The 15,807-nt window shown below is 51.5% G+C and overlaps 1 protein-coding gene across 7 annotated transcripts in view; it reads left to right on the forward strand.

The window, feature by feature from the left end:
- The window catches only part of AUH (AU RNA binding methylglutaconyl-CoA hydratase), a 131,020-nt gene that overhangs the window by 51,539 nt on the left and 63,674 nt on the right, over window positions 1-15,807 (forward strand). For 5 of the 7 annotated variants that reach the window (XM_045083003.1, XM_045083004.1, XM_045083009.1 and 2 more), the window contains 2 exons: window positions 7,176-7,268; window positions 8,778-8,834. The exons of 1 other annotated variant lie outside the window; for it this stretch is intronic. In XM_045083003.1, coding sequence (XP_044938938.1) covers window positions 7,176-7,268; window positions 8,778-8,834 — 150 coding nt within the window. Of the gene's footprint in view, window positions 1-7,175; window positions 7,269-8,777; window positions 8,835-9,075; window positions 9,363-15,807 lie in introns of those variants that run through there. One more of the 7 variants, XM_045083006.1, reaches the window with a different exon arrangement.

Consider the following 15,807-nt stretch of genomic DNA (forward strand, 5'->3'; position numbering starts at 1 on the left):
AATAAAATCTTTAAAATTTTATTTCTTTATCATTTTAAATTGATTCATACCTGTGTTACTTGATTTTAAATTATATCTAAAAAAATAAACATAGATTATCTATTTAGTTGAGCCCTGTTTATAAGAGACCCAGAAGTAGTCTACTTTATTCTCTTGGATTTACCATTTTCATGTTATTGCAGTGTGGACGCTGTAGGAGGAGACCCGTTGAGGTGTCAGTGGCGTGTGCTGAGCTGGAGGTAATAGCACGTGCCGTGTGTGGGGTTTGACTTCTGCACACATCGCCCAACCCACGTGGCGAGCGCGCCCATCCCCCGCAGGAGTTCCTTGGTGGCGCGCAGTGGTCCCTTTCCGTGCCCCTTCCCATTCCTTACCTGTGCTCGGGGAACTGCTGAGCTGTTTTCCATCACTGGAGACCACTTTCCATTTTTAGAGTTTTTAATAAACGGAGCACAGTTTGTATCAGTTTGCATGTCATCTTGCAGCAGATTTTTCTCGAGGTTCATTGATGTCTAGCACGGGTGGGTCAGTCGCTGGTTCCTTCTCACCGCGAGTAGTGTCCGTCCTACGCAGGTGCCCATGGAGCTGCCACAGACACTCGTGCGGAGGTCTTTGCGCTTTTGCGGGGTGCGCTAGTTCCGGCGTGCGGCCTGGGGCTGTGCGTTTCAGGAGCTCCCGGTGGTGCTAGGGCCGCGGGGCCGAGACCGCGCTTTGCAGAGCGAGGGTACAGAGCCTGGTGTTCTTGGAGCCAGACAGAATAGTGTATTTTTTCCTACCAGGCAATAGTAGGCTACATCTAGTATCAGGTTTTCCTCAGAAATGAAGATACCTCCACGTATCATGTCAGTCAGCAGTTGACGTTCCAAGAGCTTGCTCGCAGCAGACCGCCTCTCTTTCATTCGGGCGATCATGCTTGTCGTGAGCACCGGGGCAGCAGTTGACGATGAACGTGACCACTCAGTTCTGTTTGGTCTATTCTTCCAGACACGGCTGTGGGGGGCGGGGGACGGCTAACCTTGCTTCCCCTTCTCTGTGTTTCCCTGTTTGTTTTGGAAGTTTGGTCGGAAAGGGATGCTCTGGTGTTGGCCCTCGTCTGCTAACCTGGAGTCGTGCACTGGGAACAGTCTGGGTTGGAGGTGTGCAGGGAAGCCTCAAGTCAGAAATCCGTTCCAGTCAACGGACAGCAGAGCTCAGAGCCACTGTGCTTGTCAGACTTCCTCGGACGCATAGTCATGGGTCCCCGAGGCAGGCCAGACTGTTGTCTTGCCGAGCTGAGGCCTGGGTCGCGGGCTCTGGGTCGAGGCTGTGAGAGCTGCTGATGGTCTGTCGGGCCAGCGGGACTTCAGTTGCGGCTGCAGCAGGCACGCGACGGCAGCTAACCTTTGCCCTGTGTCCCCATCAGCAGTGACGGTCAGGGTGCTGCTGAGGTCACAACGCTGGGAGGAAGGTTACGGGATGTTCGTAAGGTGCTTAGGACAGTGAACCCACCTCGTAAGCACTTTGTGCATGTGCTCAATCCACAGGCAGCCGTATGGAAAGTTAAGACAGGTGGAGAAGAGGTAGGGCTAGGAAAATCAAGCATCAGATTTTCTCAGATTGCACAGTGGTCGCCCCTGGCTTGTGGGAACAGTGGCTCCCGTTGACAGGCCTCGAGCCCAGCTGTGATGCGGCGCGAGTGTGTGTTGGCATCCGGGTTGGTTCGTTCTTGCTCAGAGGTCCTGGCTGGGCTCCAGAAGCGCAGCCCCTGCGTGCTTGGGCCGGGAGTGGTTGTGTTTTGTCTCTGTGCTTCCCCTGAAACCTGGGGATGGGAATGGCAGGGGACGCGTGAGTGTGAAGGTTGGAGTTGGAATGCGTGATAATTAGGGACTGGTTGTGATTTTCAATTAACCTGCATTTTATTTCTATTCTTTTTGAATGATACCAGTAAAGTCAGACCTCCAGTATGCTATATGAGCATTTCTTTTGAAATGTTTCCATTTTGTAGAAGAACATGATTCTTCAGTCAAAGCCATATTTAAAAATCACAACTGACAATAACGTTTTCCCTTAATAATTGAATCTCTCTTTTTCTGGAAACATCTGAAAACCTCTGTTACGTATAGTTTCTTTCTTGGAGCTGAAAGTTGGCCTGCTCCCTGTTCCCCCTCATTCCTGGTCTGACTCCGGTGCCCCTCCGTCATTGGGGTCCTCCTGCGGACACTGAGGGAGACCCCAGCCTTCCCGGGCAGCTCCTTTATCTTTCTCTTGAAATAGCAGAACTTTAATTGTTTGCTTTTAATTATATTTTTAGGAGCATTTCAAAGGATTATTATCTTCTTTGTCATACCTGGGCCATTTCCTGGTACTAAACTCAAAATAGCTTCTGATCCTGTTGGTTGCGTAACACACGGAGTCATCACTTCTTCCTTTTGCTGTTGGGATAACCTGTGCTCCCGGCAGCTCCGATGGCATCCAGCCGCGCTCTTACACAACTGCCGTTGTGCTGGTTCCCAGCTCTCGGGGACGGGAAATCGGCCCTTCTGAAGTGTGTGTATTCAGTCCCCTGAGATTATTAAGTGCTACCAAGCAGAAAAAATACTGGATGTAAAAACCAGCGTATGAGGTAACTGTGAAACTAGCATGTGCTTTGGGATGGCTCATCTTTTCCCCGAGAAAATTTGCTAAGAGAGACATCTTTCAGGGAAAGGTTGAGATTGCATAAAGTTTAAGATTCAAAAACAAATTTAATTAAAAAAATTTTAAATTGAAGTATACAGTTGACTCACTAGAACTTCAGAATTTATAATATTGTAAAATGGTTGAAATTTAATTACTCATTGAATGCTAATTGAGCTGTTCTTAAATAATTTTTTAGTAGGAAAAAGTTTTATAGACTGCTTTATGAAATGCTAATTTATGCTAATTAGCATTTGAAAGGTGCAAATAATTTACCTTTCTAATAATCTGAGTGTTCATACCCTGTTTACCTTGTTCTTGTTTCGTGTAAGGACCCTACACTTCTTGTCTTTCGTTTTAGATACTTCACATAAAATGTAATGTTAAACCCTTTCAGCCCCTTGAGAAAATGTCTTCAGTTTTTAACTATCAAATTTAAGAATGATTATCATCATTTCCAAAGAATTAAGCATATAGGGGAAAAGTGCCGATTCTTGCACTTTAGGATTAAGACTTGAGCAGGAGGCGAGTCATCGCTCCGCCTCCCCACCCCCACCTCCCAGATGAGCGTGTTTGCTGCGTTGGCTCGTTTCTCCTTCATTCCTACGTTGTTCCTCCGGGCCGGGCGGACCCCGGATGCCCTCTCTCCCCTCATTTTATTTTATCAACGTATGTGTGTTTACAGCACCTCTTAGTCACAGGAGGGTATATTTACTAGTCCATTTTATTTGTGCGTTTTTTAAAAATTTTTTAATGTTTCAAAAAAGTTTTTATTTATAGGTTAGAGAGAGAGGGAAAGAGCACAAGCAGAGGGAGAAGCAGGCAGACTCGCCGCCACGCAGGGAACCTGATGTGGGACTTGACCCCAGATGTCTGGGATCACAGGCCAAGCCAAAGGCAGATGTGCAGCCATCGGAGCCACTCAGGCATCCCTTTATTTGTGTTTTTAATGTGTAGTACCTCTCTTATTTCCCTTTAATGACCTGTTCTACTTCTAAAAAATAATAGCTTTTAACCTTTCTGTTGGCTAGTGTGACTTTTAAGTATGATATTTATTTGATAACATTAACTAACTAACTAACAGAATTGTAAAGCAAAGCCTTGCCTGATGATTTTGGGGCCTCCGTCCCCTGACGTACTAACACGGACGTTATAGACAGGCGCGGGTCATAACCACTTGCCGTGTGCTTCCTGGGACGCTTCGGGGCTCATGAGCTTGTGGGGTGTTCCTCTTGTAATTTACAGTCAGCTCACTCCGTGGACCCCTAACTTAGTCTGCATGTTCAGTTCCCGGTCTGTTCCCATTTGCGGGGGGAGGCCACCCTCTCAGCCGGGACTTGGCATTTTCAGAAGCTGGGCTCAGGAGTGCGTATGTTTCAGGCCCGGGTTTGACCGTAGAGGCCTTTACCCTCCTCTTTGTGGCTCTGCTCTCAGAAGAGCCCCTGTCCCGCCGGGCAGTGCCCTGGGCGTTTTCAGAGGCCGGCGGAGGGAGGACTCCTCTGGTCTCTCCCCGCTCGGGAGCCTTTGCGCGCTGCCTTTCCCATGGCTGCATTCATGTCATTTCTTTAAAGTACTAAGTGAAAGGCGTTCGTGATGACAAGAAAAGCAGGGAGAAGGGGAGGTTGAGCGTCACAGGGACGGGAGCAGCAGTCCCAGGTAGGAAGAAGGAGTTACTGACCCGCGCGCCTGTGCTGTTCATCTCCGTTGCAGCGTGGGTGCGCGGCGATCGGCGCCGCGCCGGGACAGCGTGGACGGGGTGCCGCGGGGATGCGAAGCCAGGAACCCCGGGGCAGTGCCCGTAGGTGCTAGCTGGGCGCGCCAGGCAGAGGGCAGCTTGTCCGCAGGCCTGGGTGGGAAGCGCTTCTGGAACATACAGTGTGGGCCTGAGGTTGGCGAAGAGGTCGGGCGGGTGGACAGAGACTAGTTTATCGGCTGCTTCCTGTGCCGTATTTATTGTTTTCTCCATTTTTATCCCGCGTGTGGAGTAGATCACTGTACCCTTTTACCTGGGGGCAGTAGCATGACCGCATTGGCGTTTAGAAGGATTAGACCCCAGGAAGTCTGGAAGGCGCATTGGAAGGGCCGGTCGCGGGGAGGCTCTGGCAGGGCCTTCTGCTGCCGACTGTAGCACAGGGAGGGGCTCCGGGACGGCTCTGGGCCTCTGTCCTGGGTGACGTGGGGCTGGAGACGCTACGAGGTGTGAACCAGCATCTAGAAGGAGGGCTGGCGAGGAGAGAAGCAGGTTTGAGCTGAAGCACGTCCATGGGGTACTGCGGACGTGCCGCAGGCAGGCGGGCAGGAGTGCGGCCGACAGGGACGTTGGGCGGAGGTGGGCGTCCCTGGCGTTGTGTGGTCAGGGTTCTGGGTGGGAATGAGACCTTCTGGGCGGGGTGTCTGTTGGGCGAAGAAGAAGGCTGAGAAAGAACGGGAAATGGGAAGAAACACAGGGACGTTGACAGGGGTTTGCCAGGCAGACGAAGAGAGGAACTCACGGAGGAGTGTGCGGCCCTAGTGTGTGGTCCTCGGCGCCAGCAAGTTGCACAGGGGCCAGACCGTGGCCACTGGTTTCGGGACCGCCTCCTGGTGTCCCTGGAAGCAGGGCAGGAGCAGCGGGGGACGGAGGGGCTGCGGCCGGGGCGGTCCTCCGTTACTGTCCTCCCTCGGGAAGCTTGTCCTCTTGTCCTCGACGGGAGCCGGCAAGAAGCTGAGGGGAGGGTCTGCTGGGAGCGCCATGAGACTGCGGAGACAGGAGACCGGGGGAGTGTAGAAGTCACGGTCATTTCTGCCGCCAGGATCTTGGAAAGGAAGGCGTGAGCCTTGGGTCGCAGAGTCACCCCACTTGACTTGTCGCGGTTGGAGAAGATCTTGGAAGCCGCTCAGAGGGACTTGCTGTCAGATTTCCTTACTGATCTTTCTTTCCTTTTTTTTTTTTTGGTCAGATAAACATTACCAGTCACTGTTTTTTCATTCAATTTATTTCCTGACGGTAGACCCTGACGCAGCTGTCTGCTTGCTCCCCGAGTGTCCTGTCGCGTGCACCCGGGGTGCGTCTTCGAGCCCCTCAGCCTCCCCTTCCCCGGACGTTGAGGCCGGGCCGCCTGGTGGAGGCGCCTGCCCCCCACACCCATGCCTGCTCTCCGGGTCGGCTGTTGTCTTGGCGGCAGTGAGTGTCTGTGCTCCGGCCCGGCGCTTCCGTCTTTGCTCGGAAAATAAGTCTGATAAGTTCTCACGTGTGAATGAAAGTCAGTGTACTTCAGCAAATTTGTATGTTTAAGAAGTCCGAGAATGCACCTCTCTGACGGCAACGTCCTATTTCAGAACAGCTTTGGAAGAAAGAGGTTGTTCGGGATGGTGTTGTCTGTTTCCTTCCTTCCATTTTATTTATTTTTCCAAAAATTGAGCTGTAATTGCCATGTAACATCGTGTAAGTTTAAGGTGTGTAACGTGTAGATTAGCTGTATTTATATATTACGATACGATTACCCTGGAGCATTAGCCAATACCTCCCGCCACGTGACTATTCCGTCTTTGTCGTCAGGGCAGTCAGAGGCGATGCCCACGTTCTGCTCGTCCGGCACAGGGCTGGCCGGCCTTGCTTCGCAGTCCCATTGTCAGAAGTAAAGTTAAATAGGAGGAGTCTGCTTCACCTAATCATCAGTCAGCTTTTGAGCCAGCTATAAAAACTAAGTCTGTATGTTCCAATTTATAAAATCTCATTAAAATAATATTTGGGGCTCAAGAAAGTCTGGTTTGAGCTCTTTGGTGGCTGACCCTTCCCCAGGCATGCTTTTGGGCAGGCCCTCGGAACCTTCTCCGAGCCGCGTGCCTCTGGAACGTGCTGCCGGGTAGAGCCTGGTTCTCTAGCGGGGGTGCGTCCTGCTGCTTCCGCAGGGTCGGAGCTAGTGGGCGGGGTCCCAGCAGCCGCTTAGTCGGCTGTTGTCTGCGCCGAGAGACCGGTTACTTCTTCGGGTGAGACCATCATTCCGAGTTCCCTGGTGGCCCATAAAGGATCTTGAACTTTGCAGTTACACAGAAGTCATTTCAAACAGAAATTTGTATGAGCCAAACGTCTCATAAAAGACGTTAGGCTCAAAGATTGAGGAGGGCACGTGTTGCGTGGAGCTCTGGGTGTTGGACGTGAACAATGAATCTTGGAACACTTCCTCCCAAACTAATGATGTATTCTATGGTGACTGACATAACACAATAAAAATATTTAAAAAATCACGAAGTCAGAATTGTGATTGTGCTAATTGAGCAGAAAATATTTATGGGAATATTTCAGGGATATGGGAAGACTTAAAGACATTCTTGCGTGTTTATTTGCTGGAACTCTGCACAATCGCATGTTTGAAGAACAGTAACAAAGGAAATGACTATTTTGTTTAAGGCAAACGGGCTGCAAAACTCTGTGTACGGTATGCCCTTGAACAATAAATTCACCAAAAAGAGTCTAAGATAAATTACATAGTAAGGTCATGATCTTCCCGAAGAACCTTGAACTCTTTGCTCTGTTTCAGCTAATCTTCCGGTGCCCACCATCGCGGCGATCGACGGGCTTGCCTTGGGCGGTGGCCTCGAGCTGGCTCTGGCGTGCGACATTCGCGTGGCAGGTGAGGACGGCCCCGTCAGAGATGACGGTGTGCTCGCTCTCCAGGTGCTTCCGACGCTCTGCTCCTGCCCCGTGCTGAGTAGAACGTTTGGAAGGAGGCACCCGCTGGGTGTGACGGAGCATGTGGGGACGGTCTGGTGGAGGAGAGGGAGACGGGAATCGGGTCAGACAGGACTGAAAGTGCGGCGCGGGCCCTGTCCTTCTCCGATGAGCTTCCTCCTCCGCAGTGCGGGAAAGGATAGGGCGGCGCGAGGGTCCAGCGAGCGAATCCGTGGCCTCTGCCCGGTCCCGGCACTTCGGTCATGTCCGCTGCGGGAACGGCAGCTTGATCTCTCTGGGGTTCACTCGCTGCTCGCTTGGCTTCCTGTGGGTGGGATGAGACGCTCATGGAAATAATACTGAGAACAATGAGTGCGGCCGTGCTGAGCGCTGCCCCTGCCCGGCCTGGCTCCGAGCCCCCATTGGATGACGTCACGCCGCGGCCCCGCAGCCCTCCGTGATAGTCTCCGAGCTGCTGAAAGACGCTGGGGTCCGGGGCCGTGGCCGAGCTGCACTGGACCCCAGGCGGTCTGGCACCATGGCCCACACTCCCCCCGTTCGCCAGAGCCCCACGGACTGCCACCACATGGCCACGGTGGGGTGACAGGGACCCTGGCCCTGAGGAGCGGGTGAAGCAGGCAGCAGGCTGTGTGTCACCGATTTTCCCCCGGCTCCCACCGGGACTCCTGAAGCAGCCGCCTGCTAACAGTGAGTCGGTGTGATTATGTTCCAGTCACTTTGGACTATTTCTTGGGCGTTGTAGCTGCCGGTCCATGTGGGCTCTTTCCCCCTTTCTACTTTATTTTAGATTTCTACCTACTTGTCTGAAATCACGAGTTTTAAATGGAAAAGCTGAGGTACCCATAGTCCATTTCTGAAAGAGTGCGGACTGTGGGCGTTAGGGTGTGGGAGGTGGTCCAGATGCAAATAGACAATTAAGAGGTTTTCCAGTAGCCGTGAAAACAAAACCCAGCAGGAGGAAGGAACCTGTCCAGCTGTCAGAATAGTAAAACGGTTTGTCAGAAGTAACCAGAGATTCGGCCCTGAAGAGCTGCCATATGTGACGTGCATGGTACGTGAAGCTGTTTGACTCGCGGGACTCCTCAGGCCGCTGGAGGCCCTGCTTGTCAGACACAGCTTCGCGCCTCATCCCGAACAATAACGGGGCCTCAGCCTGCAGGCTGTGTCGGGTCAAATCATGCGGTCACAACCCTGGTCTTTCTGCGTCGAAGATTACTTCACTGCCGACCAGTTCTGAAGAGGAAATGTTACGGGAACCCCCAATGTCTGTCACTTACAGTCTTTACCTATTTCTGTCACTACATGCCTTCTGAAGTGACGTAAAGAGATCTGTGGCACAGGTTTAATTAGCAAATAGAATATTTGTAGCTGATTTCAGTAACTTTTTCAAGCTGTAATATTTGAATCTGATGATACGGATTTTACTTAATTTTCTTCCTTCCTTTTCTAGCTTCCTCCGCGAAAATGGGCTTGGTCGAGACGAAGTTGGCAATTATTCCTGGTGGAGGTATGAAGTGTCCACGCCCGTTGATTTATTCTTAACAACAGGGTGTAAGGCAAAAGGGTGTGAATTGAAAAGGTGACATTTTGGGCGAAGAGACTAATACTGTATTGTTTGCCTTATGTAAAATGTGCTCTTTTATTTAGGTGGTTGAGAAGAGGCTGGGTGTGTTGGGTGCTGCCCTGGTTTTGTGGTGTCTCCTGTGCTTTTCTGTATAATTTCTTAATTTTTAAATTATTGTTTTCAGCCACATTTTTCTTGAAACATTGCACTGATACTTTGAAAGCGGCCTGCACACGGTCCGACCCTGCTGGAGGAGTGGGCAGGGCTTCCCAGGCTTCACGCCGGCTTTTTTGTTTCTGGGCAGCAGGACAAAGGTTGGGGTTAGTGGGTGGCCTGAATTTGGAGCGGAGGTCTTTCTTTTGTCACTACAATAAAGACAGGTGAGCTGCCTTTGGGGAAGACTCATTTAAGAAAGCATTTTTCCAACACTGATAATGAAATCTTGTATCACCCAATAAATCTGAAATTTGCGTTCTTTTGTCCGATGAGAGAATTTGGAGCTACTTTGGTTTTCATGAAGTTGTTCTCTCAGAAAGTAGGGTTCATTTGAGATGTGCGCGTTGATGCTTTATTAGTGTATGAATTAAATCACAGTAACAGCGTTAAAAAAAACAAACAGTAACAATGTAAAAATTAAAAGCGGCGTTTGAACATTTTAGGTATATTTGTACCTGGACAAGTTAAAATTGTGTGTTTCAACTTATCATTAGAAGAGTGCTTATCCTGATTAGGGAGAAACTAAAACACAATTCAGTTAAATTGGGGACGACCCAGGTCAATGTGTAAGACTCACGGAAAGGTTTCTGCTTCAGTTGTCCGTGAAAACGCTAATCTTGTGGGTAAAAGCATTTGGTAACTGCCTGTTGGACCGCGCGGCTCCTGTTCACAGATGCTCACGGAGATGCTGGCAGGTGGGTTTCCGTGGAAATGGATCCAACTGAACAGAATGATCAGGAAATCGATCCTGGAAATAGAACAAGGGTCAGGGAAGGAGGATGGTGGGATGTTTCTGGATCCTTCTAAGACGCATCTGTTGGTTACGGGGGTACTGCCGGCCCCAGCAGTAAGAGCTCCTTAGAATAGACAGTGTAGACGGAGTTTCTTTCTCCCTTGTTGGTGGACCTCTTAGCTAAAAGCAGATGCTGAACTTGCTGCCTGTTGCAGACGCAGCGCGGCCCTCGTCCCTGAGCCTTTGTCCGTGTCCACAGCTCCGCTGGTCCTCCACTTCACGCGGGACCAGCTGTGACGGCCACCTTGGGGTAGAGAACGGGGCAGGAGCGACAGTACTGTGGAAACAGCAAGTGCTTTGCTTTCCTCGTCATATGAAGGCGGCGGTCAGTTCCTGAGGGTGCAGGGTCTGACTGCGTGCACACGGGAAACCGCGGTGCTGCAGGTCTGGTAGGGTTGAGCCCCTCCCGGCTCGTAGAGGCTGCGCCCCCCGCCAGATGGCCCTGGCCGTCCTGTTGGCATCACTTCTTCCCCTTTGGGATGACAGCTCACGGGGAAACAGTCGACAAAGCCTAGCATTTAGCTTTCTAAAGGTTTCCTTCCTTCCTTTCATTTTCTCTTGAGCTTGAGCCCGAGTGATAACACGGTTCCTTTTAAGATATATTTTATAAATCTTCGCAAAACAAGTTAAATGAAAAATGGTTGTTTTGGGGAGAGTACTGTTCTAGTGAACATGAGCACTAGTGGGCCATCACCGATAGTGTGATTCTTAGGTGAGTATTCTAAATTTTATTGTCTATGAGACGAGAGCTTGTTCAGGGACGACTGTCGGAGGTAGTTGATGGAAAGGAATGCGGAACGTACGGGTCTGAATTGAACATCTTTAAATAGTGTGAGAGCAGATGTGATTGGGAAAGTTAAACGTGATGAAGTATCATATACTCTAACCCGTGCTTTTACTCGTAATATGTATGTTTGATTATAGACACATACTATAAAATACAAAATACACAATGTCAAGGAGTGAAAGCACTAGCCGATCTGAGAATAATTAAGATTGTCCCCAAGGACCTTGGTACAGCATCCTGAATTACACTGGGGGTCTCCGTGCGGCTCACAGCTCTGCTCTGGCCTCCGGCCTCTTCTCCTTACCGACGGCGGCTGCGGCTCCTCCGCTCTTCCCAGCGGCGATCGCTCCAGCAGTGCACGCTGAAGGTCCCTTCCAGAAACAGCCCCTCTGATGATACTGCCCTTTAAGGCCTTCGCGAGAAGCAAGCAAAACCAAGTCCAGAGGGTTAGAGTTCTTGTGACAGTGGAGGACATTTCTCGTAAGTGCGTGCAGAAAGCAGTGGCAGACGGCCTCGTGCCCGGCCTGTGCTTCTTGCCGCTTCGACTGGAGGACTTGGGGTTGGTGGCACGAACCCTCCGTGCTGCTCCGAGCACGTTAAAGCGCCCTGCTTTCACCGCCCCATGGGTCTCTCAGATCTCCTCCAGCTTTTTGTGTTGGGAATACTTCGGAACATTTGAAAGGCGGAAAACTGATCCTCTTTATCTGCCTCACCGAGCCCTGCCGGTCCCCTCGGGCCCCCTCCTGGGCTCGTTCACACCAGTTTGTTCCTGCGGAGCCGTTTCGGAATGAGCAGGTGAACCCTGGATGTGCCAGCAGCGCCTTTCCTGGGAAGAACAAACCCGTACAGAACCACAGAACTGCCGCCACCCCGCACGAGATGAGCACAAACTTCAGGTTCCCCACGGGGCTCACCGTGTTTGTGGTGGCTTTTGGCTTTGCTTTTTCACTTCAGGATCGAGTTAATAATTCCTGTTGTATTTGGTTAGATCTATGGGGTTTTACTGTTTTGTTTCTTAAATCTAGACCAGTCTTCCATCTCTTTGTTTTTTATAACACATTTTTTTTTTAAACATTCAGGCAAATTATCTTACTGAGGTTTACACATTCTGGATATGACTGAGTCATTTCCTCAAATTTAGATGTAGGTGAAAATATTGAGCCAAGAACACTCAGTGGGCTGTGCTCTGTTTCTCGTTTTAGCGGTGACTCTCGATGGTAGGTTGTCCCGCTTTGGGGGACAGTAATTTTGATCCCTTACTTCATGTGGTGACTAACTAGGACTAACCTTTGAACATTCTGTTTTTAGAAACCTTTTAGGAAAATAATCTTTAATTACTCGGTTGGCATTGACCGTTCCCCAAATAAAAGCAAGAGGAAGGAAACTCGAGAACGCCGACGTCATGCGCATGGGGTGGGGGTCCCTTCCGTCTGCGGGCCGGGCCCTGCAGGAAGGCGGCTCTGGGCACGGGGAGCAGGAATGCCATTTAGGGTGTGCCCGTGAAGGAATGTGGATGTTTAGACCCTGCGCGCCTGTTGTCCTGAACACCGTAGTCATTTTGGAAAGTGTTGTTCGTAACCTTTGTTGAAATCCTCTTAGAATTCACGTCAGAATGGCAGCTGCTTCTTGCGAACATCCTTAGTAGTGACTCATCTTTATCCTGCGAGGGTGAATTTGGTTTTCACAAATAGCAAGAGACCTTTCTGTACCCAATCTGATTAATTAAGGTCAGACTGTTTCAGGAGGAAGAATAGTGTAACAGCAAAACTAAGACTGCTTTTCTTACGAGGTTCCCCTGAGGTCGGACGTTTACCTGTGTTGCGAGCCGTGGGCAGCACTGCTGGGCTCATGCCCGCTCCCCGGCTGACCTCTGCGGAGGCCCGCTCTCTGGTTCTCTTGTGCGTGCATTTGTTTGTTGGTTGGTTTATTTTAAGGATTTTATTGATTTTATTTTGAGAGAGAAAGTGGTGCACAGCGGAGAGGCGGAGGGAGACGCAGGCTCCCTGCTGAACAAAGAGCCCCATGTGGGACTCGATCCCAGGACCCCAAGGTCATGACCTGAGCGGAAGGCAGATGTTCCACGGAGCCCACCAGGCGCCCCGTTAGGTGCATTTAGTAACATGCTGCTTACTCTGCAGACTCCCGTTTCTTTGTACTAAAAATGTAGTTCAGGGACCTCTTCTAACTGCAGTGTTTGGAGAGTTGTTTGTGGACTCCACACTGTGCACGGGCCATTGCGTTAGTCGCAGTGGAGGGAACATCGTGCGTGTGACTCGGCAGTGTTCCCTTCGAATTGCCGGGTCAGAGTCAGACCCGGCAGCAGAGAGCAGGCGCGCAAGAGCCCTAGCTGCCCTCTGCTCACTCGCCAGACTCGGACAGGCTTCGGGCAGCTCACGACTGCGACAGAGCAGTGTGGCTTCTGCCCGCTCTCGGTGTGCGCTCACAGGGGCCCCAAGGTGGCTTCTCGGCTCAGTCTCAGCCTCCAGGCCCCCTGCCGTGTGCTTTGCTCACACGGTGCCCGAGGGGGTGTGTGCTCGCAGGAAGCACTGGTCGCGTGTGCGGCCGTGACCGGAAAGGACAGGTCCCCGCGGCCGTGCGGCGGCTGCTCCGCAGAGGGCCGGGGGCTTGGCGCCCGGCGCGCTGGGACGCGGGGCAGGAGCGCAGAGGGCTGGGGAGAGGAGAGGAAGGGGCCTGCGCCGGACCGCGGCGCTGGAGGGACGATGGGGGAGTCGAGGGCTGAGCCGTGCAGATGGAGGAGAGCGTTGCCCGGACACCGGCACCGCGCTGGGCGGGAGGAGACTGGCAGCAGCTGCTGGCAGGGAAGCGAGGGGGTCCCCGACTGGCCGCCGTGCGTCCACCCTGAATGAGAAGGGCCCCCGGCAGGGTCTCAGCAGAGGGCAGTGCGGTCGGAGGCTTTTAAAGATTTTTCTGGTCTCTGCGGCGAGGCCGGTGAGAGGCGGAGCGCGTGCCTGCGGGGGGCCTGTGGCTGCGGTTCAGGTGCAGGGCGCGGGGCTTGGCCTGGGACGTGGCGGTGGAACCCGGGGGTGTGCCGCGGTTTGGAGACTCTCCTGACGGAGCGCAGCGGTGTGAAGACGACTGCCGGGATTCTGGCTGGAGTGACCGAGAGGAAAAGGTTCCCTTCAGCAGAGATGTGGGAAGAGCAGGTTTAGAAGACACAGTGAAGAGTATTGTTTGGTTAAAAATAATTGTTATACATCCAAGTGCCGTATTAAGCAGTAGGTTGTGCAAGTGTGAAGTTTAGGAGAGTGCTGTGGGCTGCAAATAAAAGTATGAATTCAGTTTCTTCCTGGCATCCATCCCTCTGGTCTAAAAAAAAGAAAAAAAAAATCCCAGAAAGGGCCATTGGCACAGCCAGAGAGAACTTCAAGAGAATCTTTCTTGTTCAAGTTTGGGAAATGGGAGATGAGTCTCTTGGTAAGGGACCGCTGTGGCAGGCAGAACCCGAAACGTCAGGAATTCAGAGGGAAGAGAACCTTTCTCAGTCACAAGAGCTGCTGTCTCAAGGGGGTGAGGGCAAGTTCCTGCTGCTTTATGTTCTCCGTCTGCATTTTGCCTTGGACGTAGGTGTAGTTGTTGAAAGTGCAAGATAGAGCAAGGTGTAGACAACCCCAGGGTTGTGGACGGAGGTCCAAAATGGGGGAGCCCTAGGGCATTGGAAAATACCAAGAGATGGTCAAGCGGGGGACGTAGGAAGGAGATCCCTTCACGTCGCTTGTGAACTCCTGACTTACTCTTGGGCTGTGCGTGCGTGTGTCTGATTCTGCACAGAAGATCAGACGCTGAGGACTTGCACCGAGAGATGGGCCACTGCCCGGATCCGAAACTGGCCGAAGTCCTCACGAACATAGCGGCGCTGAAGCCACAGTCCACAGAAGGCTGGCTGGGATGTGTCGCCTGAGTCCGTGTAGCATTGACCGAACGCTGAAACAGAAACGTCCAGGCCAGAATTACTCAGCGTGTGAAGAATCCGAAAATCTCAACTTGCATGGGAGAAGACATTGAACAGATGCCCTCTAAGATTGTAGATGTTAGGATTACCTGAGAAAGATTTTAAAGCATTTACTGTAAAAATGCTCCGAGAAGTAAGGGTGAACCTTCCAGGTTCCTCCTCTCCACCTGGTCCGTGCACGAGGGCTTCCCGTGCTGGCTGTCTGGGAATGACGAGACACCTCGCGCCTGACCCGGAGAGATGTGATCGCGAGCGGTTTCTCAGTCACATCGGTTCCCATTCCAGAGGAGGAGGAGGACACTGCGGACACCCCACGGGGCCACAGCGCGGGTGTGATCTGGAGTAGAGGATCCGGCATGGCTGCGAGAAGCCAGCTTCGGAGCGACGGGAGGGTGGGCTGCCCATGCGTCCCACAGGACGGTGTGGTAGGCTTGGTTTTTTTGTTGTTTGTTTTTGCTTTGGTTTTTTCTTGTTAATTTTATTGGAACTCAGGAACCTGAGAGCAAGAGTCACATGCTCCAGACTGTGCCAGCCAGGTGCCCTGACGGGCTTGTTTGAAGGATTCCATGGTCTGACGCTGGAACCCACTGCCCGGAGATGAGTAGGAACCCGGCCTGGTCTCTTCAGTGAGGAGGGTTCTTTGTCTAGGGCGCTTATCCGTGGGAGCAGAGTGGGGGGCTTGTGCTCAGGCCACTTGCGGCTCATCTGGTGTCCCTAGATGATAGGAAGCACGTGCTGTTGGGCCTTAATTTTAGGCCTTACACCACACAAGCAGGTGGAAATACAGCAAGTTTCAGAAAAGAAAGAAAAGATACAGAGTATGATACTTTAGGGGTGACAAATACATTAGCGAAAATAAGAAGCAGGTGGATGGACTGAATACCGGATAGACACGACAGAAGAAAGAGGGGGAACATGAAGGTGTGTCCACGTGACGCTAGGCGGCTCCTGGGCGGTACTGACACCCATTCTGTTATTATGACTTGTGTTGTTCCTGAGTGGTGGTTGGCTGTAATTTTTCTTATTTTTAAGATAACTTTAACAGCTCTACTTTATAACTGATGCGCAATAAACTGCGTGTATTTTTAGCAAAAATATTTGGTGAGTTTTGACGTTTGTATACCCGTGAAACCATCAACAGCTAAGAGAA

Source organism: Mustela putorius, unplaced genomic scaffold, assembly GCF_011764305.1.
Source record: "Mustela putorius furo isolate JIRA1106 unplaced genomic scaffold, ASM1176430v1.1 tig00000680_pilon_pilon_pilon, whole genome shotgun sequence".
Taxonomy (NCBI): Eukaryota; Metazoa; Chordata; class Mammalia; order Carnivora; family Mustelidae; genus Mustela; species Mustela putorius.